The 23500-nt window shown below is 47.5% G+C and overlaps 1 protein-coding gene across 2 annotated transcripts in view; it reads left to right on the top strand.

Annotated features, from left to right (window-relative positions):
* The first annotated feature begins 7090 nt into the window (after nt 1-7090).
* The window catches only part of seh1l (SEH1-like (S. cerevisiae)), a 28117-nt gene continuing 11707 nt past the window's right edge, over nt 7091-23500 (top strand). For both annotated transcript variants that reach the window (XM_070896537.1, XM_070896538.1), the window contains exons 1-6: nt 7091-7330; nt 10942-10992; nt 16230-16376; nt 18464-18675; nt 20031-20129; nt 22117-22257. In XM_070896537.1, the coding sequence (XP_070752638.1) occupies nt 7220-7330; nt 10942-10992; nt 16230-16376; nt 18464-18675; nt 20031-20129; nt 22117-22257 (761 nt within the window). In that variant the 5' untranslated portion in view covers nt 7091-7219. The remainder of the gene's footprint in view (nt 7331-10941; nt 10993-16229; nt 16377-18463; nt 18676-20030; nt 20130-22116; nt 22258-23500) is intronic.

Below are 23500 nucleotides of genomic sequence, written 5' to 3'. Positions count from 1 at the left end.
GTTCCTCTACACTTTTCAGTGTCGTACCATTTAATGTGTATTCCCTTACCTTGTTAGACCTCCCAAATGCATTAATTCACACTTACCCGACATAAGAAAAAATGTTCTTCTTGGAGCAGAGAAGGTTGAAAGGAGATTTGATGGAGGTGTTCAAATCATGAGGAGTCTGGACAGAGTACATAGAGAGAAACTGTTCCCATTGGCAGAAGAGTTGAGAATTAGAGGACATAGATTTAAGGTGATTGGCAAAAGAACCAAAGGCAACATCAGAAAAAACTTTTTACACAGCGATTAGGATCTGGAATACACTGCCTGAAAGGGTGCTGGAGGCAGACTCAATAATGGCTTTCAAAAGGGAGTTGGATAAGTACCTGAAAGAAAAAAATTGTAGGGCTATGGGGAAAGGGCTGGGGAGTGGGATTAGCTGAAGAGCTCTTGCAGAGAGCCGGCACAGGCTCGACAGGCCGAATGGCCTCCTTCAGTGCTGTAACCATTCTATGATTCTATAATTGTGGGGTACAACTGTCTATCACAGCGCCACCTGCCGGTTATGGTGGGACATAACAGTCAGACAGGGCGCCACCTGCTGGCAACTGTTGGGTACAGCAGTCTATCACAGCGCCACCTGTCAGTTCCTGTGGGGTACAACAGTTGGAAACAGCGCCACCTGCCGGACACTGGGGGGCGGGGGGGGGCGGGGATTGTCGGGTACAACTGTTTCACACAGCGTCATCTGCTGGTCACCGTCGGGTACAACAGTCAGACACGGAATCATCTGCCGGTTACTGTGCGGGCAATGATAGCAGTGCGATGTTCTGGTCTGTCGCTGTTGGGCTTGTTCATAAGAGTCCTGACATTCTAGGCCCCGAACTTCATTTTAAAAAGGTGGAAGATGCCTGTGCATGAATTCTTTTAATGTGGGGTGGCCGTTCCACACCAGCCACCACAGGTCTTGGTCCAATGGCAAAGGAGCCCATGGCGACTGGAGACTAGGCTCTGCTGCATGAGCCGAGCATACACACACATATTCCCACTGACCCCCTCCCTCCCTCCCTCCCTCAGGTCCTCTCTCCCTAGATTTCAGAGATTGCAGTGAAGGTGAGCGCACTGACCTTGGAGCAGCAATACTGACACTGTACCCTCGGCTCCAGCTCCAGTCCATTCGCAGGCTCTGCTGCACTTTTGCCGCTCTCTCTCCAGCCGCTCACGCTTTGGTCGTTGGGTCTTTACTAATGGCCGCCTGTATTCTGGCCTCGATCCTGACCTCACTGATGGCCCCAACCTCCCTACCTCGATGCTGGCCTTGGGTCCCGACCTTCATAAGAACACAAGAAATAGGAGCAGGAGGAGGCCTTTGCCCCCTCGAGCCTGCTGCACCATTTAATAAGATCATGGCTGATCTGATCCTGGCCTCAACTCAACTTCTCTGCCTGCTCCCCATAACTCTTCACTCCCTTATCATTCAAAAATCTGTCTATCTACACCTTAAATATATTCGATGACCCAGCCTCCACAGCCCTCTGGGGTTGAGAATTCCAAAGATTCACGACTCTCTGAGAGAAGAAATTTCTCCTCATTTCCGTTTTAAATGGGCGATCCTTTATTCTGAAACTATGCCCCCTAGTTCTAGATTCCCCCACGAGGGGAAACATCCTCCCTGCATCAGAGAGACAAGTACAAGACCTCGTGGCTACACCCTCGTTCCGGACACTGGTATCCGTTAGACTACGTCATCGTCCGAGCGAGGGACCACAAGGATGTCCGCATTACCCGAGCCATGACAGGAGCTGACGACTGCTGGACTAACCACCACCTAATCCACTCTGTTATTTCCATCAAAATAGCCTCAAAATGACGGTGGCAACAGAAACACTGCCACAGAAAAATCAATGCCAATGCATTTGAAGACCCTGCAAAGAAAGTCCTATTCCGTCAATACCTCACAATGCCTGACGACTCCCAATGAACCAAAGCAGCAGAATGTCCATAGTGCGTGGTCTGCCCTCAAGTCCACCATACTTGGCACCTGTGAAGAGACTGTTCACTCTACATCAAGACTGGTTCGATGAGAACGACCAGGAGAGCCAGGAGCTAATAAACTGTAAACGCAAGGCAATCATGAATTGGAAACATCATCATAACATTGTCCACACGCCCGATATTCCCGAAACAAGCACTCTACTCCGAGCTCCACCATGGCAAGAAGCCCCAGGAGGGCAGAGAAAACACTTCAAAGACACCCTCAAAGCCTCCCTGAAAAATGTAACACCCCCCGGTCCAAGACCACTCAAAGTGGAGGAGAAGCATCCGAGAAGGCGCTGAACACTTCGAGTCTTTTCATCAGGAGCACGCAGAAGCCAAGTACAAACAGCGGAAGGAGCGTATGACAAACCAAGCACCCCACCAACCCGTCCCTTCAACCACCACCTGTCCCACCTGTGACAGAGTCTGTAGATCCCGCATTGGTCTCATCAGTCACCTCATAAGAACATAAGAATTAGGAACAGGAGTAGGCCATTTTGCCCCTCGAGCCTGCTCCGCCATTCAACAAGATCATGGCTGATCTGGCCGTGGACTCAGCTCCACTTACCCGCCCGCTCCCCATAACCCTTAATTCCCTTATTGGTTAAAAATCTATCTATCTGTGATTTGAATACATTCAATGAGCTAGCCTCAACTGCTTCCTTCGGCAGAGAATTCCACAGATTCACAACCCTCTGGGAGAAGAAATTCCTTCTCAACTCGGTTTTAAATTGGCTCCCCCGTATTTTGAGGCTGTGGCCCCGAGTTCTAGTCTCCCCGACCAGTGGAAACAACCTCTCTGCCTCTATCTTGTCTATCCCTTTCATTATTTTAAATGTTTCTATAAGATCACCCTCATCCTTCTGAACTCCAACGAGTAAAGACCCAGTCTACTCAATCTATCATCATAAGGTAACCCCCTCATCTCCGGAATCAGCCTAGTGAATCGTCTCTGTACCCGCTCCAAGGCTAGTATATCCTTCCTTAAGTAAGGTGACCAAAACTGCACGCAGTACTCCAGGTGCGGCCTCACCAATACCCTGTACAGTTGCAGCAGGACCTCCCTGCTTTTGTACTCCATCCCTCTCGCAATCAAGGCCAACATATCATTCGCCTTCCTGATTACCTGCTGCACCTGCAAACTAACTTTTTGGGATTAATGCACAAGGACCCCCAGGTCCCTCTGCACCGCAGCATGTTGTAATTTCTCCCTATTCAAATAATATTCCCTTTTACTGTTTTTTTTCCCAAGGTGGATGACCTCACATTTTCCGACATTGTATTCCATCTGCCAAACCTTAGCCCATTCGCTTAACCTATCTAAATCTCTTTGCAGCTTCTCTGTGTCCTCCACACAACCCGCTTTCCCACTAATCTTTGTGTCATCTGCAAATTTTGTTACATTACACTCTGTCCCTTCTTCCAGGTCATCTATATATATTGTAAACAGTTGTGGTCCCAGCACCGATCCCTGTGGCACACCACTAACTACCGATTTCCAACCCGAAAAGGACCCATTTATCCCGACTCTCTGCTTTCTGTTCGCCAGCCAATTCTTGATCCATGCTAATACATTTCCTCTGGCTCCGCGTACCTTTATCTTCTGCAGTAACCTTTTGTGTGGCACCTTATCGAATGCCTTTTGAAAATCTAAATACACCACATCCATCGGTACATCTCTATCCACCATGCTCGTTATATCCTCAAAGAATTCCAGTAAATTAGTTAAACGTGATTTCCCCTTCATGAATCCATGTTGCGTCTGCTTGATTGCACTATTCCTATCTAGATGTCCCGCTGTTTCTTCCTTAATGATAGCTTCAAGCATTTTCCCCACTACAGATGTTAAACTAAGCGGCCTATAGTTACCTGCCTTTTGTCTGCCCCCTTTTTTAAACAGAGGCGTTACATTAGCTGCTTTCCAATCTGCTGGTACCTCCCCAGAGTCCAGAGAATTTTGGTAGATTATAACGAATGCATCTGCTATAACTTCCGCCATCTCTTTTAATACCCTGGGATGCATTTCATCAGGACCAGGGGACTTGTCTACCTTGAGTCCCATTAGCCTGTCCAGCACTATCTCCCTAGTGATAGTGATTGTCTCAAGGTCCTCCCTTCCCACATTCCTGTGACCAGCAATTTTTGGCAAGGTTTTTGTGTCTTTCACTGTGAAGACCGAAGCAAAATAATTGTTTAAGGTCTCAGCTATTTCCACATTTCCCATTATTAAATCCCCCTTCTAAGGGACCAACATTTACTTTAGTCACTCTCTTCCGTTTTATATATCGGTAAAGGCTTTTACTAACTGTTTTTATGTTTTGCGCAAGTTTACTTTCGTAATCTATCTTTCCTTTCTTTATTGCTTTCTTAGTCATTCTTTGCTGTCGTTTAAAATTTTCCCAATCTTCTAGTTTCCTACTAACCTTGGCCACCTTATATGCATTGGTTTTTAATTTGATACTCTCCTTTATTTCCTTGGTTATCCACGGCTGGTTATCCCTTCTCTTTCACTGGAATATATTTTTGTTGAGCATTATGAAAGAGCTCCTTAAAAGTCCTCCACTGTTCCTCAATTGTGCCACTGTTTAGTCTGTGTTCCCAGTCTACTTTAGCCAACTCTGCCCTCATCCCACTGTAGTCCCCTTTGTTTAAGCATAGTACGCTCGTTTGAGACACTACTTCCTCACCCTCAATCTGTATTATAAATTCAACCATACTGTGATCACTCATTCCGAGAGGATCTTTTATAGGAGATCGTTTATTATTCCTGTCTCATTACCCAGGACCAGATCTAAGATAGCTTGCTCCCTTGTAGGTTCTGTAACATACTGTTCGAAGAAATAATCCCGTATGTATTCTATGAATTCCTCCTCCAGGCTACCCCATGCGATTTGATTTGACCAATCGATATGTAGGTTAAAATCCCCCATGATTACTGCCGTTTTCTTTTTCACATGCCTCCATTATTCCCTTGATTATTTTCCGCCCCACCGTGAAGTCATATTAGTGTGGAAGCAAGCCATCCTCAACTCCAGGGGACTGCCTAAGAAGACTGTGCGGTCCAACAGTCAGATACAATGCTCCCTGCTGATCACTTTGGGATACGACTAATTTGTAGAACACAAATAAACAAGTGCCCCTTGATTTAAAGGGGGGGAGGCACACTCCAAAAAACTTTTCAAGTGCCCCCCTTGTTGTTTTTTTTTCCTTTTTTTGAGGGCACTAAAACACAAATTGTACAAGTACCCCCTGGCTAAAAGGGGGGAGGGCACTAAAACCGACAACTTAAACAAATTAAACTTGACATTAAAATCAAATTAAAATTTGGTTGCCGGGGGTGATGATGCACTCCAGTCCCTCCGGAAGGCCGCGAGCACACCGGTGGACACCAGGTGCTCCATCTCCTGGGACACCCTGGCTCGGATGTAACTGCGGAAGAGAGGCAGGCAGACGTGCTAAACGAACCCCTCGACCGCCCGCTGCCTGGACCGGCTGATGACCCCCTTGGCCATGCCAAGGAGCAGTCCTACGAGGAGGTCTTCCGACCTGCCCGCTCCCCTCCACACAGGCCGCCCATTGATCAGGAGTGTGGGACTGAGGTGCAACCAGAATTTGAGGAGCAGCCCCTTCAAATAATGGAAGAGGGGCTGCAACCTCACATATTCGATAAAAACATCCTCCAGGCCAAGTCCCCAATAAATAGCAGGAGGACTCCCACGTAGAGTGCACTACATTGGGGAACCCCGCCTCCTCCGGATGGCAAGATGGTGCGCCATGGCGTGCACATTGGGGTACAACAGTCGGACACAGCGCCACCTGCCGGTCACTGTGGGATATAACAGTTTATCACAGCGCCACTTGCCGGTCACTGTGGGGTGCAACAGTTGGGCACAGTGCCACCTGCCGGTCACTGTGGAGTACAACAGTCAGGCACAGCACCACCTGCCCGTCACTGTCGGGTGCAACCAAGCTCATGGTCTTCAGGCCTGTAGTAATACCCGCCCTCCTGTATGGCTCAGAGGCATAGACGATGTACAGATGACAAGTCGCTGGAGATATACCACCACCCGATGTCTCCGCAAGATCCTACAAATCCCCTGGGAGGTCAAGCGCCACAACATCAGCGTCCTCGTCCAGGCTAACATCCCCAGCATTGAAACACTGACCACACTCGATCAGCTTCGCTGGGCAGGCCACATAGTTTGCATGCCAGACACGAGACTCCCAAAGCAAGTGCTCTACGCGGAGCTCCTTCACGGCAAATGAGCCAAAGGTGGGCAGGGGAAACGTTACAGGGACACCCTCAAAGCCTCCCTGAAAAAGTGCGACATCCCCATTGACACCTGGGAGTCCCGCCAAAGACCGCCCTAAGTGGAGGAAGTGCATCCAGGAGGGCGCTGAGCACCTCGAGCCTCAGCGCCGACAGTGTGCAGAAATCAAGCGCAGGCAGCGGAAAGAGTGTGCGGCAAACCAGTCCCACCCACCCCTTCCCTCACGACTATCTGTCCCACCTGTGACAGAGTCTGTGGCTCTCGTGTTGGACTGTACAGCCACCAAAGAACTCACTTCAGGAGTGGAAGCAAGTCTTCCTCGATTCCGAGGGACTGCCTATGATGATGATGAATCTGTATCCACCACCCGATCAGACAGTGCATTCTAAATCCTAACCACATGCCCTAGAGGTCTAGACACTTCTCCATTTCTTCCCACAATGGCTTAACAAGTGTTTCCTCTTTGTTTCCTCCAGTCTCCTCCACTCTGGTGTTCCTATCATTGTTGAAAGACTATTTGTTCTCTGTAAAAGTATCGGGCACAGCGACACCTGCTGGTCACTGTGGGGTGCAACAGTTTATCACAGCGCCGTCTGCTGGCCACTGTGGGGTGGAACAGCCGCACACAGCGCCACCTGCCGACCACTGTGTGGCACAACAGTTTATCACAGCGCCGCCTGCTGGTCACTGTGGGGTACCACAGTCGGACACAGCGCCACCTGCCGGTCACCGTGGAGTGCAACAGTCTATCACAACGCCGCCTGCCGCTCGCTGTGGGGTACAACTGTCTATCACAGCGCCGCCTCTCGGCGGCTCCCGGGTCATTACAGGAACGGCGCCAAAGCCCGGGGTCCGCGCGCTGCCGGAGGCCGCCCGGGGTTTATTTGGTTTCCGTCCTGTGGAGGGGCGGCGCGGAGCGGAGCGGGATGTTTGTGGCGCGGAGCATCGCGGCCGACCACAAGGACCTCATCCACGATGTTTCGTTCGACTTCCACGGCCGGAGGATGGCGACCTGCTCCAGTGATCAGAGCGTCAAGGTGCGGGGAGGGCCCGGATCCCGGGGGTGTCTAGGCCCAGGCCCAGGCCCCGGGGGGGATGGGATGTGGGGGGCCCGGGGCCGCGGGCTGTGAGTTAGCCGGACTGCCGTGGGCGAGGAGTCCGGGAAATTGTGGATGTTCATTCCCCGCTCACCGGCTCCACAAACCCGGCCCCCAGTCCCCGCACCAGGAGCAGGAGGCCCCCTCGGGCCTGTCCGCCATCCACTGAGATTGAAGAAAGACTTACATTTATATAGCGCCTTTCACGACCTCAGGATGTCCCAATGCGCTTTATAGCCAATGAAGTACTTTTGGAGTGCAGTCAATTTGCGCACAGCAAGCTCCCACAAACAGCAATGTGATAATGACCAGATAATCTGTTTTAGTGATGCTGATTGAGGGATAAATATTGGCCAGGAGACAGGGGATAACTCCCTGCTCTTCTTCAAAATAGTGCCATGGGATCTTTTATACCCACCTGAGAGGGCAGACGGGTTTAACGTCTCATCCAAAAGACAGCACCTCCGACAGTGCAGCACGTCAATCTGTGTACACGGAGATCCTACTGTTCCTAGCTTTTCATCATTTAAACCATTTCAAACCCAAAGAGTCGGGCTCGCACCCACACCTGATTCAGAGGCGAGAGTGCTATTACTGAGCCAAGCTGGTCAATGCGCAGAATGGGCCTCCTGGGTGGGGCCTTTGAGCCAAAACGCATCATTTTTAAGAAACAGATGCTGTGATAGAACCCACATTCTCTCTTTCAGAAAGGATGAGCTATACTGGGTCAATCAAGATGTGGAGAAAGTGTTGCCCCTTGTTGGGAAGTCCTAAACTAAGGTCATAAATATAAGATAGTCATTAATAAATCAAATAAGGAATCCAGGAGAAACTTCTTCGCCCAGAGATTGGTTAGAATCTGGAACTCGCTACCACAGGGAGTAGTTGCGGCAAGTAGCATGGGTGCATTTAACAGTAAGAACATAAGAAATAATAGCAGGAGTAGGCCATACGACCCCATGAGACTACCCCGTCATGGCTGATCTTCTACCTCAACTCCACTTTCCCGCACTATCCCCATATCCCTTAATTACCTTGATATCCAAAAATCTATCTCTCTCTGTCTTGATTATACTCCCACAGCCCTCTGGGGTAGAGGGTTATGAGGGAGAAAAGAGTAGAAGGTTACCCTGATAGAGTGAGATGAAGTAAGGTGGGAAGAGGCTCGTGTGGAGCATAAACACCGGCATGAATGAGTAGGGCCGAATGGCCTCTTTCTATGCTGTACATTCTATGTAATCTATACTGATCTTGTGAATAACTAGCTGGTTACATTCTAATAGGTGCTGGAAAGTGTTATGGGCTGCAAAGCAGCTACAGAGTTCAGATGACATTGTAAACTGAAAACAAAACTTGACTAGTTTGTGAAGTGAAGTCTTATTAGTCCGTGACTCCTGGCTGGTCTCTCGCATTCTACCCTTCGTAAACTAGAGGTGATCCAAAACTCGGCTGCCCGTGTCCTAACTCGCACCAAGTCCCACTCACGCATCACCCATGTGCTGGCTTCCGGTTAAGCAACACCTCGATTTCAAAATACCCATTCCCTCCTTATCTCTGTGATCTCCTCCAGCCTCACAACCACCCGAGATGTCTGCGCTCCTCTAATTCTGCTCTCTTGAGCATCCCTGATTATAATCGCTCAACCATTAGTGGCCGTACCTTCTGTTGCCTAGGCCCTAAGCTCTGGAATTCCCTCCCTAAACCTCCTACCTCTCTTTCCTCCTTTAAGACGCTCCTTAAAACCAAGCTTTTGGTCACCTGTGCTAATTTCAACTTATGTGGCTCGGTGTCAATTAAAAAAAATCTCATAATGCTCCTGTGAAGCGCCTTGGGACGTTTCAGTAAAAGGCGCTATATAAATTAATTCATCATTCATAGGCGGTCCCTCGAACGAGGATGACTTGCTTCCACAAGAGTTCACAGATGTTTCAATGAAGGACCCGATGTTCCAGTCCTGAACTCCAGTTGAGGGGGTGGAAGATGCCTGTGCGTGGATATTTTTAATGTGTGGTGACCGTTGCACATCAGCCACCACACGGGCTTGACAGAGCTAAGTCTTTGTCCAGTGGCAAGGGTTGAACCAGGACGACTGAAGACCTGCTCTGCTGCACGGATCTAGTGCGTACATATCGCAGTATGGGCTGGTCTGTGCTGCCCCGGGCCCTTGGCTCTTCTGGGCCCCGTACCCTCATTCACCGCACCTTTGCCCACGATGTTCCAGGGCCCAGCGCTCCAGCTCTATTTATCGCCCCGACCTGCGGTGGTGTTCTCGCACAGGTCGGGGCACCCACTATGTTCCAGGGCCCAATGCTCCAGCTCTATTTATCGCCCCGACCTGCGGTGGTGTTCTCGCACAGGTCGGGGCACCCACTATGTTCCAGGGCCCAATGCTCCAGCTCTATTTATAGCCCCGGCCTGCGGTGGTGTTCTCACACAGGTCGGGGAAGCCCACAACATACTGTTGTTGTTGAAGGGTCTCATCCACTTTCAGTGTTTGTGGCTCATTTGTGCCGTCAGGAAAAGCACAGGTCTCACTCCCTGCAAACTCAGAGCTGCCATATTGTGACACAGGTTGGGTGAAAGTTGAATTGGGAAGAGTGGGATTTATTTTGTTCTCCAATTCTCTCGGTTGTGTGCCATTCATTCCCTGGCCTCGAGGGTCAGCAGGCGACTTACTCCTAGGCTTCCAGTATTGTTGTGCAATGTGCTGCTCGATATAGGAGCGGGGATAAGACAGAGATTACCCTCCTAATAATTAGAATCCTAGAAATTTATAGCACAGAAGGAGGCCATTTCGGCTGATTGTGTCGGTGCCGGTCGAAAAAGAGCTATCCAGCCTAATCCCACCCTCCAGCAATAGTTGCCCTGTAGATTACGGCACTTCAAGTGCACATCCAAGTACTTTTTAAATATGGTGAGGGTTTCTGCCTCTACCACCCTTTCAGGCAATGCGTTACAGACCCCCTCCATCCACTGGGTGAGAAATGTTCTCAACTTCCCTGTGGGAAGCACCACTCAGGACAAGGAGTGCTACAGCATCCATTGGTCCATCAGTGGTCAGTTGTAATAAGTGTCAGCTGTGGCTCAGTGGGTAGCCCTCTCGCTTTTGAGTCAGAGGTTGTGAACACAAAAATCTACGCTGACTCACAAGTGCAGTGCTGAGAGAGTGCTACACTGTTGGAGGTGCCGTCTTTCAGATGAGACGTTAAACCGAGGCCCCGTCTGCTCTCTCAGGTGAACGTAAATGATCCCATGGCACTATTTCGAAGAGCAGCAGGGAAGTTCTCCCCGGTGTCCTGGCCAATATTTATCCCTCAATCAACAACACTCAAACAGATTATCTGCACTATATAAATGCAAGTTTTTCTTTTTCCATGTTCCACACACTTTGTGCTCCATTTATTCCCCGTGTAAGGTCGGTGAGGTGTCATTTGCAGCAGCTTTTACTACCAATAAAGATACTGCAGATGTGGGAGGGTGGAACTGTTGATGTAATAATATCTGTGAATGAGTTGAATATTTTTTTAACCAGTGCTGCTTTGGTGTGGCAGGTGTGGGACAAAGGTGAGACTGGTGAGTGGAACTGCACGGCAAGCTGGAAGGTAAGGAGCTGCTGCCTGGTGGAGGGATCAGGACAATGACTGTGCCTCTGGCCTCAACTACACCGTATACATGTCAACGCCAATGATCTCTTTAAACTGTGTGGACCCGCGCAGCGCTCCAGGGTCCCACGCAGCCGGTGAGCCTGCTTTAACATTGAAAAACTCTGCATGCACCGAGTTGTAAATGGGCCGCGCAGCCCTTGGTGGTAAAAACAGAGAGACAGACTATTATCTGAATGGTGACAGATTAGGAAAAGGGGAGGTGGAACGAGACCTGGGTGTCGTGGTACATCAGTCATTGAAGGTTGGCATGCAGGTACAGCAGGCGGTTAAGAAAGCAAATGGCATGTTGGCCTTCATAGCGAGGAGATTTGAGTACAGGGGCAGGGAGGTGTTGCTACAGTTGTACAGGGCCTTGGTGAGGCCACACCTGGAGTATTGTGTACAGTTTTGGTCTCCTAACTTGAGGAAGGACATTCTTGCTATTGAGGGAGTGCAGCAAAGGTTCACCAGACTGATTCCTGGGATGGTGGGACTGACCTATCAAGAAAGACTGGATCAACTGGGCTTGTATTCACTGGAGTTCAGAAGAATGAGAGGGGACCTCACAGAAACGTTTAAAATTCTGATGGGTTCAGACAGGTTAGATGCAGGAAGAATGTTCCCAATGTTGGGGAAGTCCAGGGGTCACAGTCTAAGGATAAGGGGTAAGCCATTTAGGACCGAGATGAGGAGAAACTTCTTCACCCAGAGAGTGGTGAACCTGTGGAATTCTCTACCACAGAAAGTTATTGAGGCCAATTCACTAAATAAATTCAAAAAGGAGTTAGATGAAGTCCTTACTACTAGGGGGATCAAGGGGTATGGCGAGAAAGCAGGAATGGGGTAGTGAAGTTGCATATTCAGCCATGAACTCATTGAATGGCGGTGCAGACTAGAAGGGCCGAATGGCCTACTTCCTGCACCTATTTTCTATGTTTCTAATTAAAAAAAATTACAGGCGACATTGTAAGGTTTTTTTGTGCCTGTGTGTGTGTCTATGCCTGTGTCTATGCCTGTGCCTGTGTGCGTGAGTGTCTATCTCCGTACCTGCGTGCACCTGTGTGTGTAACTGTACCTGTGTGTGTGTGTCTACCTGTGTGTGTGTCTATGTCTGTGCCTGTGTGTTTGTGTGAGTCTCCATAATCTCACAAATGACCATCGTTTCCGCTTAAGCATGAAATGCTGAACATCACTAAAGGTGTTGCTGAGTTCACACGTGGAAGCTGAAGCGAAGGCACCCTGTGTTCATGATCATGTCGGCTAGTGTTTGTGCAGCTCCTTCACCTTGTTCCAATCAGTAAATCCAACAAGTGACTGACTCGACAATAATCTTAAAAAACACATTTAAAAAATCGAACTTTTCTTCATGTTAATCATGTTTCTTTCGATGGTTTGATTCTAATAGTGAGGCTACCTTTATATACGTTGAGTCAGTTTCAAAGTGTGCACTTGTTCAAATATTTACCTTGTTTAGACAAAATACCATTTCTTGTGGAGAACAGGATTCCGCATGACCACTTAAAAGAATTTAGGTTATTACATAACAATTATAAGTATTTAAAGTGTAGGGAGTAGAGGTATGTACTGTGAAGTTATACAGATAAAAGAGGAAGGATATTTGTGTGTCTTCGATGCTGTTCTAAAGCCGGGTGTCTGGGTGATGTAAGAGCAGTGATTCTCCCTCAAATCCATTTCCTCTTTCCCCTCTCTCTCTCTTTGTTTGTGTGAAGGCTCCCGAGCTCCACTGAGTAACTGCACACAATGGCACTGTTACCATCTGGATTGTGGGCGATAGCAAGTGAGGACCAGCATCCTTCCACCCATCCGTGGTAAAGGATGAGAGCTTCAGGGTGCTCTGCTACTTTGTCCTGGTGGGACAATCACTAAGGAGGCGGTACTCAGTAAGATAATGGGACTAAAGGCAGATAAATCCCCTGGATCTGATGGCTTGCATCCTAGGGTCTGAAGAAAAGTAGCAGCAGGGATTGTGGCTGCATTGGTTGTAATTTACCAAAATTCCCTGGATTCTGGGGAGGTCCCACCAGATTGGAAAACGGCAAATGTGATGCCCCTATTTAAAAAAGGAGGCAGACAAAAAGCTGGAAATTATAGACCAGTTAGCCTAACATCTGTGGTTGGGAAAATGTTGGAGTCCATTATTAAAGAAGCAGTAGCAGGACATTTGGAAAAACAAAACTCGGTCAGGCAGAGTCAGCATGGATTTATGAAGGGGAAGTCGTGTTTGACAAATTTGCTGGAGTTCTTTGAAGATGTAATGAACAGGGTGGATAAAGGGGAACCAGTGGATGTAGTGTATTTGGACTTCCAGAAGGCATTTGACAAGGTGCCACACAAAAGGTTACTGCACAAGATAAAAGTTCACGGGGTTGGGGTAATATATTAGCAAGGATAGAGGATTTGCTAACTATCAGAGAACAGAGAGTCGGGATAAATGGTTCATTCTCTGGTTGGCAACCAATAACTAGTGGGGTGCCGCAGGGATCAGTGCTGGGACCCCAACTATTTACAATCTATATTAATGACTTGGAAGAAGGGACTGAGTGTAACGTAGCCAAGTTTGCTGACGATATAAAGATGGGAGGAAAAGCAATGTGTGAGGAGGACACAAAAAATCCACAAAAGGACATAGACAGGCTAAGTGAGTGGGCAAAAATTTGGCAGAAAAAATTAAAGAGCAAGTTATTATTTAAATGGAGAAAGATTGCAAAGTGCTGCAGTACAGCAGGACCTGGGGGTACTTGTGCATGAAACACAAAAGGTTAGTGTGCAGGTACAGCAAGTGATCAGGAAGGCCAATGGTATCTTGGCCTTTATTGCAAAGGGGATGGAGTATAAACCAGGAAAGTCTTGCGACAACTATACAGGATATTGGTGAGGCCACACCTGGAATACTGCGTGCAGTTTTGGTTTCCATATTTACGAAAGGATATACTTGCTTTGGAGGCAGTTCAGAGAAGGTTGATTCCGGAGAAGAGGAGGTTGACTTATGGGGAAAGGTTGAGTAGCTTGGGCATCTACTCATTAGAATTCAGAAGAATGAGAGGTAATCTTATCGAAATGTATAAGATTATGAGGGGGCTTGACAAGGTGGATGCAGAGAGGATGTTTCCACTGATGGGGGAGACTAGAACTAGAGGGCATGATTTTAGAATAAGGGCTGCCCATTTAAAACAGAGATGAGGAGACATTTCTTTTCTCAGAGGGTTGTAAATCTGTGGAATTCACTGCCTCAGAGAGCTGTGGAAGCCGGGACATTGAATAAATTTAAGACAGAAATAGACAGTTTTTTATAAACGATAAGGGGTTATGGGGAGTGGGCGGGTGGAGCTGAGTCCATTATCAGATCAGCCATGATCTTATTGAATTTCATATGTTCTTATGAAAGTCTCCCCTCTTTGGGGCAGGGGGAAAAAAACCTTTTACTTCAAGTAATGTAAAGTAGAAAGATTCCAATTGGAATGGTCAGAAGAAAGATGATTAAGGGGAAGCTAGATAAACAGATGAGGGAGAAAGGAATAGGTTATAAGAAATAGGAGCTGGAGTAGGCCATATGGCCCATCGTGCCTACTCTGCTATTCAATAAGATCATGGCTGACCACCTACCTCAACTCCACTTTCCCGCACTATCCCATATCCCTTCATTCCCCAAGAGTCCAAAAATCTGTCTATTTCAGCCTTGAATATATTCAGAGACTCAAAATCCACAGCTCTCTGGGGTCGAGAATTCCAAAGATTCACCACCCTCTGAATGAAGAAATTCCTCGTCATCTCCGTCTTAAATTGCCTTCCCTTTATCCTGAAACTATGCCCGCTAGTTCTAGATTCTCCAGCCAGGTGAAACAACCTCTCAGCATCTACCCTGTCAAACCCTCTAAGAATTTTATATGTTTCAACGAGATTACCTCTCATTCTTCCATCCCCCAGAGAATATAGGCCCATTCTACTCTCTCCTCACAGGACAACCTCCTCGTGCGAATAGAGTTAGATGAAGAGGGGTGGAAGGAGGCTTGTGTGGAGCATAGACGCCGACCGGCGTGGACAATGGGCCGAATGGCCTGTTTCTATGCTATGCCTGTGTTTCTATCCTATTTCTATGCCAAGGATCTGTCCTTGGTCCCCTCTTATTTCTCATCTATATGCTGCCCCTTGGCGATATCATCCGAAAGCACGGAGTCAGTTTCCACATGTACGCTGAGACACCTAGCTCCACATGTCCACCACTTCCCTCGACCCCTGCTTGGTATCTAAATTGTCAGATTGCTTGTCAAATTTTCTCCAATTAAATATTGGGAAGACCAAAGCCATTGTCTTTGGCCCCGCCACAAACGGCATTCCCTAACCACTGACTCCATCCCTCTCCCGAGCATCAATCTGAGAGTGAACAAGACTGTTTGCAACCTAGGCGTCATATTTGATCCTGAAATGTGCTTCCGGCCACAGATGCGCGGCATAACTAAAACCGCCTTTTTCCACCTCCGTAACATTGCCCGCCTCTGCCTCAGCTCTTCTGCTACTGAAACCCTCATCCATGCCTTTGTTACCTCTCGACTTAACGACTCCAACTCACTCCTGGCTGGCCTCCCACATTCCACACGACGTAAACTTGAGGTCATCCAAAACTCAGCAGCCCATGTACGAACTCACACCAAGTCACGATCACCCATCACCCCTGTGCTTTCTGACCTACATTGGCTCCCGGTTAAACAACACCTCGATTTCAAAATTCTCATCCTTGTTTACAAATCACTCCATGGCCTTGCCCCTCCCTATCTCTCCTCAAATTCTGCCCTCTTGAATATCGCTCATTATAACTGCTCAACCATCGGTGGCCGTGTCTTCAGCTGTTTGGGCCCTAAGCTCTGGAACGCCCTTCCTAAACCTCTCCGCCTCTCTACCTCTTTTTTCTCCTTTAAGACGCTCCTTAAAACCTACCTCTTTAAACAAGCTTTTGGTCATCTGCCTTAATTTCATCTTTGGTGGCTCGGTGTCAAATTTATCTGTTTTGTCTTGTAACACTGTTGTGAAACGCCTTGGGACATTTTACTACGTTAAAGGTGCTATATAAATAAAAGTTATTATTGTCATTCTATGATTACCATTCTAACTGAGCTGCATACCATTAGAGGCAGTCTGCTCTCTGTAATGTGCGGTGTTTCATACAATCTGTTTTGTAGACACACAGCGGGTCAGTGTGGCGAGTGACGTGGGCCCACCCTGAGTTTGGCCAAGTGCTTGCCTCCTGCTCCTTCGATCGCACCGCAGCTGTGTGGGAGGAAATAGTGGGAGAGTCGAACGACAAGCTGCGGGGACAGAGTCATTGGGTGAGTTTGGATCTTTTCTTTGCTGGCAGAACTGGATTTTGGTTGGTGCCGCTGGGCTTACGGTGGATCGAGACAGATGACAGTTATACCACATTCCAGTCCCCCGATCACGTAATACTGCGTGCAGTTTTGGTTTCCATATTTACGGAAGGATATACTTGCTTTGGAGGCAGTTCAGTGAAGGTTCACTAGGTTGATTCCGGAGATGAGGGGGTTGACTTATGAGGAAAGGTTGAGTAGGTTGGGCCTCTATTCATTAGATTCAGAAGAATGAGAGGTGATCTTATCGAAACGTATAAGATTATGAGCGGGCTTGACAAGGTGGATGCAGAGAGAATGTTTCCACTGATAAAGGAGACTAGAACTAGAGGGCATGATCTTAGAATAAAGGGATACCCATTTAAAACTGAGATGAGGAGAAATTTCTTCTCTCCGATGGTTGTAAACTTGTGGAATTCGCTGCCTCAGATCCCTGTGGAAGCCGGGCCTTGAATAAATATAAGACAGAGATAGACAGTTTCTTAACCGATAAGGGGTTATGGGGAGCGGGCAGGGAAGTGGACCTGAGTCCATGATCGGATCAGCCATGATCTTATTGAATGACGGAGCAGGCTCGAGGGCCGTATGGCCTACTCCTGTTCCTATTTCTTATATTCTTATCTGAGGTTAAAAGAAAAACTCAATTTATAAAGCTTGTCATGTCATTTTAAGACAATGCTCTATTCATTGGCAAAATAATGATTCGAGTTGAAATATAAATTTTTATGCGCGTAGTAAAATGGTCAGAAATGTCTTACTTGCCAGTCAGCTCCGCTCAATGTATTGTGAAATGTGGTAGATGTCAGCTAAAGAAAAGGAAAGACGTGCTTTTATATAGCACCTTTCACAACCTCAGGAAGTCCCAAAGCACTTTACAGCCAATGAAGTCAAAATCTTTTTTGGAGTGTAGTCACTGTTGTAAGTGTGTGAAACGTCACAGCCAATTTGCACACAGCAAGCTCTCACAAACAGCAGTGTGATAATGACCAGGTAATCTGTTTTACTGATGTTGGTTGAGGGATAAATATTGCTCAGGACACTGGGGGTAACTCCCTGCTCTTCTTTGAAATAGTGCCATGGGATCTTTTACATCCAATTGAGAAAGGCAAGACCTCAATTGTATGTCTCATTCGAAAGTGCAGCACTCCCTCAGCACAGCACTGAGAGTGTCTGCCTAGATTTTTTGCGCTCAAGTCTCTGGAGTGGGACTGGAACCCACAACCTTCTGACTCGGAGACGAGAGTGGTGTGCCTCTGGTTTTTCTGGATTTTTATTTATTAATTCCCGCATTAGCCGTTCTGTTACAGTCCTCTCAGTGGGCACATTGCTGTGAGACAAAATATTCCCCACTTGGAGAAGGTTGTGGTGAGTGTTCTCTTTAGCTAAACCTTGCCCTTGGCCTTCACAATTGGGCATTAGGGAGGGAGAGAGAGGGGGGAAAAAATCAGTGAGGATTCCTGCATTTATGCTCCTGATTGTTGTCCTTTGGTCCGTACTGGCATGTGTACATGTGTCATTGTCGGCTGAGAATAGGACTAGGTTGGGCTGCGATGCCCCTCACAGTCCAATAGCCTACCCCACTGACACCTGGGACTGGCCAAAGACCGCCCTAAGTGGAGGAAGAGCATCCGAGAGGGCGCTGAACACCTCGAGTCTCATTGCCGAGAGCATGGAGAAACCAGGCAGCGGAAGGAGCGTGTGGCAAACCAGACCCACCCTCCCTTACCTCAACCACTGTCTGTCCCACCTGTGACAGGGACTGTGGTTCTTGTATTGGACTGTTCAGCCACCTAAGGACTCATTTTTAGAGTGAAAGCAATTCCAAGGGACTGCCAACAATGATGACTTGTATAGGCTGACGTATGAGGAATAGCCACAGGTGCAGTATTGGAGGGCAGCTGGACACATTGGCATTGTTCCGTAGGAAGCGTCGGCGTCTCCAGGAGAGGAGGGATAGTGGGGAAGAATAAAGGGGGGGAGGGCGGGGGAAAGATGTGACCAGCTGTGTGCACGTTAACAGGCCTGTAAATGCCTATACATCCAAACAGGTGAAGCGGACCACCCTCGTGGACAGCAGGACCTCAGTGACGGATGTGAAATTTGCTCCGAAACACATGGGCTTGGTTCTGGCCACCTGCTCCGCAGACGGTGTTGTGCGGATATACGAAGCCCCAGACGTCATGAACCTCAGTCAGTGGTCGTTGCAGCACGAGATCTCGTGCAAGTTGAGCTGTAGCTGTATCTCCTGGAATCCCTCCAGGTGAGGAGGTGCACGAGGTGTCCGGGTATTTTTGCACCTAATAACGCGCACACGAGAACATATCATTTAACCCAGTGCACCAATTGTAGCACAAATAGCAACTGCGTAAAGGTAACACATAACTTTGGTTTTTGGTTAATAGTGAGTGCTTTTTAAAAGAAAAAAGACTTGCATTTATAAGGCGCATTTCACAACCAAAGCGCTTTACAGCCAAAGAGATCATTTTTGACATGTAATCACGAGGAAACGCGACAGTCAATTTGCGCACAGCAAGCTCCCACAAACAGCAACATGATAATGACCAGATAATCTGTTTTTGAGTGATGTTGATTTAGGGATAAATATTGGACAAGACATTGGGGGAATAACTCGATTCTCCTTCGAAATAACCTGAGTGAGCAGAGGGGGCCTCAGTTTAACGTTTTATCCGAAGGACGGCACCTCCGACAATGCATCGCTCCCTCAGTACTGCACTGGAGTGTCAACCTAGATTTTGGTGCTCAAAGCTCTGGAAGAGTGGGACTTGAACCCACAACCGTCTGACTCAGAGGCGAGGGTGCTGCCCACTGAGCCACAGCTGACACTGAATTATAGGACTAATTGAAGTTCAGAATCGATTTATGTTGAAGTACTGTAGGGGCTGTTAAATGTAAATAAAATAAAATGTCTTCATTCACTGCTGCTACCACAGGGAGTAGATGAAGTGAATAGCATAGATGCATTTAAAGGTAAGCTAGATAAACACATGAGGGAGAAAGGAATAGAATATTTTTTAATGGTAATTGCACCCTTTAAGCACAGTGAAGGTTATTTTGCTGAGAATGAGGGCTGCTTCTTGGGACACCCAACAGATTTAATTGCATGCTGCCATTGTTTGTATTTCGGGCTTAAGAACTATCAAAATCCATGGCACAGAACATCGTCATTCGGGCCATGGTGTCTGTGCCGGCCAAAAAGCTTAACCAGGCTAATCCCACTTTCCAGCTCATGGTCTGTAGCCCTGTGGGTTATGCCACCTCAAGTACATACCCAAGTATTTTTAAATGTGACGAGGGTTTCTACTTCTACCACCCTTTCAGGCAGTGAGTTCCAGACCCCCACCACCCTCTGGGTAAGAAAAAGTTCTCCTCAACTCCCCTCTAATCCTTCTACCAATTACTTTAAATCTATGACCCCTGGTTATTGATCTCTCTGCTGTGGAAAATAGTTGCTTCCTATCCACTATATCTAGTCCCCTCATAGTTTTATACACCTCAATTAAATCTCCCCTCGGCCTCGGTTGCAAAGGAAAAAAACCCCAGCCTATCCAATCTTTCTATACATTAAATATTTTTTTTCAACGTTTTTCTTCACAGTTCCCGTTCCCACCCCGCTATGATAGCGGTGGGAAGTGACGACAGCAGCACAAACGTCGGTGGGAAGGTTCAAATTTACGAATACAATGAAAATACCAGGTAAGCTACGAAGGAGTGTGTGCCGTTTTTCTCCCTAATGGTGCCCACTCTTGCTGGAATAAAGTTCTATGAACAGTTTCTGTCCGTCAAGGTCTAACCCAAGTGTCAACCCAAGCAGTGAATATCAGCAGGCTTTTCAAGTGTGGGAAGCACCCCACTACCAGGCCGGATTGTGAACCAATCCTTAGCCGCAAAGGCCTTTCAGCAAGCTCGGGTTCCAGAAGCAGGAATCCTGGTTGGGTTTTATCTCCTCCTTAACCTGGGGCTTCTGAAACCAATTGCAGCATTATCAGTGCTGTCCCAGTGACAGGACTTGCATTTACATAGCGCCTTTCACACTACCAGATGTCTCAAAGCACTTTACAGCCAATGAAGTACTTTTGGAGTGTAGTCACTGTTGTAATGTGGGAAACGCGGCAGCCAATTTGCGCACAGCAAGCTCCTACAAACAGCAACGTGATAATGACCAGATATTCTGTTTTTTGTTATGTTGATTGAGGGATAAATATTGGCCAGGACACTGGGGATAATCCCCCTGCTCTTCTAAATAGTGCCGTGGGATCTTTTACGTCCACCTGAGGGAGCAGACGGGACCTCGGTTTAACGTCTCATCTGAAAGATGGTGCCTCCGACAGTGCAGCGCTCCCTCAGCACTGCACTGGAGTGTCAGCCTAGATTTATGTGCTTAAGTCCCTGGAGTGGGACTTGAACCCACAACCTTCTGACTCCGAGGCGAGTGTACCCACTGAGCCACAGCTGACACAAAGCACAGGATATTGCTGAAACTTGGGGCCCTTCTGGTCTCGGGTGTACAGTTCAGGATCCCTCCACAAGCTGTATTTATTTACTGAACCATCACTAGTCTCTAAGATATTTTTAATAAGTTACCTCTGCCTGGCCCTGAAGTCTGTCTGAGCCTGGGCAGGATTTTAATAAAGGAAAAAGCCAATGTGAGATTGTCACAAATTAAAAATTGCAGGTCACCATCTGAGATATCTCCTGATTCCCTGACTTAAAATGTATCTTTTTGAAACAGGATTAAAACTAACATTGTGGCAGTTATTTTAAAGAACAAATTATTTTTCTCCAACAAAGTCTCTTGAGCAACATGTCCTCACTTTTTTCTATAGAAAGTACAAGTGGTGTTGATGTACAATGACACAATGTATAACTAGCTGAGAAAGACTTGTATTTATATGGCGCCTTTCACGTCCCATAGCGCTTTGCAGCCAAAGTAACTTTGAAGTGTAGTCACCAACATTCCCTTTAAGCTGCTCGACCGTGCAGTTGTCTCAAAGTCCCGCGGAGCCGGTGAGCCAGCGTCCCAATCCAAAAATCCGCGCACGTGCGGCAGTTTGAGTGGGCCATGCAGCCCATTAAAGGGGTCGCACGGCCCTTCCAAAAATTCCGGTGAACGTTGGTAGTCACTGTTGTAATGTGGGAAACGCGGCAGCAAGCTCCCACAGACAGCAATGTGATAATGACCAGATAATCTGTTTTAGTGATGTTGATTGAGGGTTTAATATTGGCCAAGAGACCGGGGATAACTCCCCTGCTCTTCTTCGAAATAGTACCACGGGATTTTTTTTACATCCACCTGAATGACGAAAATCAGTGGGCAATTCCTTGATGGATTATAATTAAACTTTTATTGTGTGTGTATGAGAGTGTGTGTGTGTGACGACTATCACTTTCCTCAAGCAGCAATGTTAAAGAACCAGCATGAAACTGAAAAGACTAACTGCAGTTCCTCCCAGCTTTATAATCGGCAAGTCCATAGAATGCCTTCGGTGTCTGTAAAGCAATTACTTTTCATCTGTTGGGCCACATTTTTGACATGGCCTTGTTCCCATTGTCCTCCCACTCATGAAGGAACACTAAGGATTTGCAGCTGCAATTTCATTTTGTGGATTGAAGTAAAGAGAAAACGTGAGCAAAGACGAATAAATGATACGAATCCTGATTTGATATTTGTGTTTTTTTTAAGGAAGTACGCAAAAGCAGAAACTCTAATTACAGTTACAGATCCTGTGCATGATATTGCATTCGCTCCAAACCTTGGACGGTCTTTTCATATTCTTGCAGTCGCAAATAAAGATGTTCGAATTTTCACACTAAAACCCTTAAGGTGAGAAATCCTTTTCTGGTTTACTTACTGTATTTAATATCCCCAAAGCAATTTAGTGTTTAAGCTAAGAGATAGAAGGAATTTGCATTTATATAGCATCTTATCGTGTCTCTCGGGCGTTCCAAAGTACCACATTGTTGTAATGTAGGAAACGCGGCAGCAAATTTGCACACAGCAAGCTCCCACAAACTGCAATTGAGATAACAAAATCTGGTCATTGCTGTTGTTTCGTATGATGGGAAAAGCTTATAATGGGACGTCTAGTTTGGCTGTCCATTCGATGGCCACCTGAGACGGCAAGTGGAGAAATGAGGTGCCTCCCTCAACAGATCTCAGTGGGCAGGTTGATGCGACGTGTTCCATGGTCTGGGACTCATGGCCACTGTTACACTTCGGGTCTGCCCTCATCCTCCACTGGTGGAGCAGGTGGCCGCATCATCCATGTCCTGTGCAGATTGGGTTGGGCGCTGTCCCCTGTCTCCAAGGGAGGTCGAAGCCAGGGCCCTCTGCTGTTGGCTCGGTGATGAGGCGTTGGTTCTTTATGTTGCATGCGTCCCACGATTCCGTCCACCTGGATAGTGGGTTGTTACCAGCTGCGTGAATGTTGGCCGCTGTTTCCCAGAAAGGCCAATGCGATTTTAAACGTTTTCGTGGTGGGTTTTTCAAGTCTTTGTGAACGGGAAGGTCTGTGTTGCTCATGGTTTTTTCCATCTCGCGGAGCACGGTGGGGCAATGTGGGACTGCACTGGGAGCCACTCAGCTGGAGCGGACTTGAGTGTCCTTGACACCATCCTCATGCTCGGCGTTTAGCTGCACAGGACCAGCTACACGTGGTCTCCCTGTGTGAGCTGGTCCACCGTGAACTTGCCAGCTAATGTCATCAAGAAGTTGACGGAACGCCCTAAAGCGGCCTCCAGGTCTGAAAAGCATGAAAGCATCTATTTCAGTGATGTTGATTGGGGGATAAATATTGGCCGAAGTGTTTGCCTGGATTATGTGATTGTCTCTGGAGTGCGGCTTCAAACCACAACCTTCTGACCTGGTAGCGAAGAATGCTACCCACTGAATCACGGCTGATGCTCAGTGGCGTTTGAAATTGCGCCATTTGACTGATTAACACAATGGGCCCAAGTTTCCACATGATTTGCGCCTGATTTTTAGGAGCAACTGGTGGAGAACGGACTATCTTAGAAATCGCAATTCTCCACATTTTTTTTTCTGCAGTTCGAGTCAGGTAGAACAG

The sequence above is a fragment of the Pristiophorus japonicus genome, chromosome 1, assembly GCF_044704955.1.
Source record: "Pristiophorus japonicus isolate sPriJap1 chromosome 1, sPriJap1.hap1, whole genome shotgun sequence".
Classification (NCBI taxonomy): domain Eukaryota; kingdom Metazoa; phylum Chordata; class Chondrichthyes; family Pristiophoridae; genus Pristiophorus; species Pristiophorus japonicus.
This window is presented reverse-complemented; position numbering and strand designations above follow the sequence as displayed.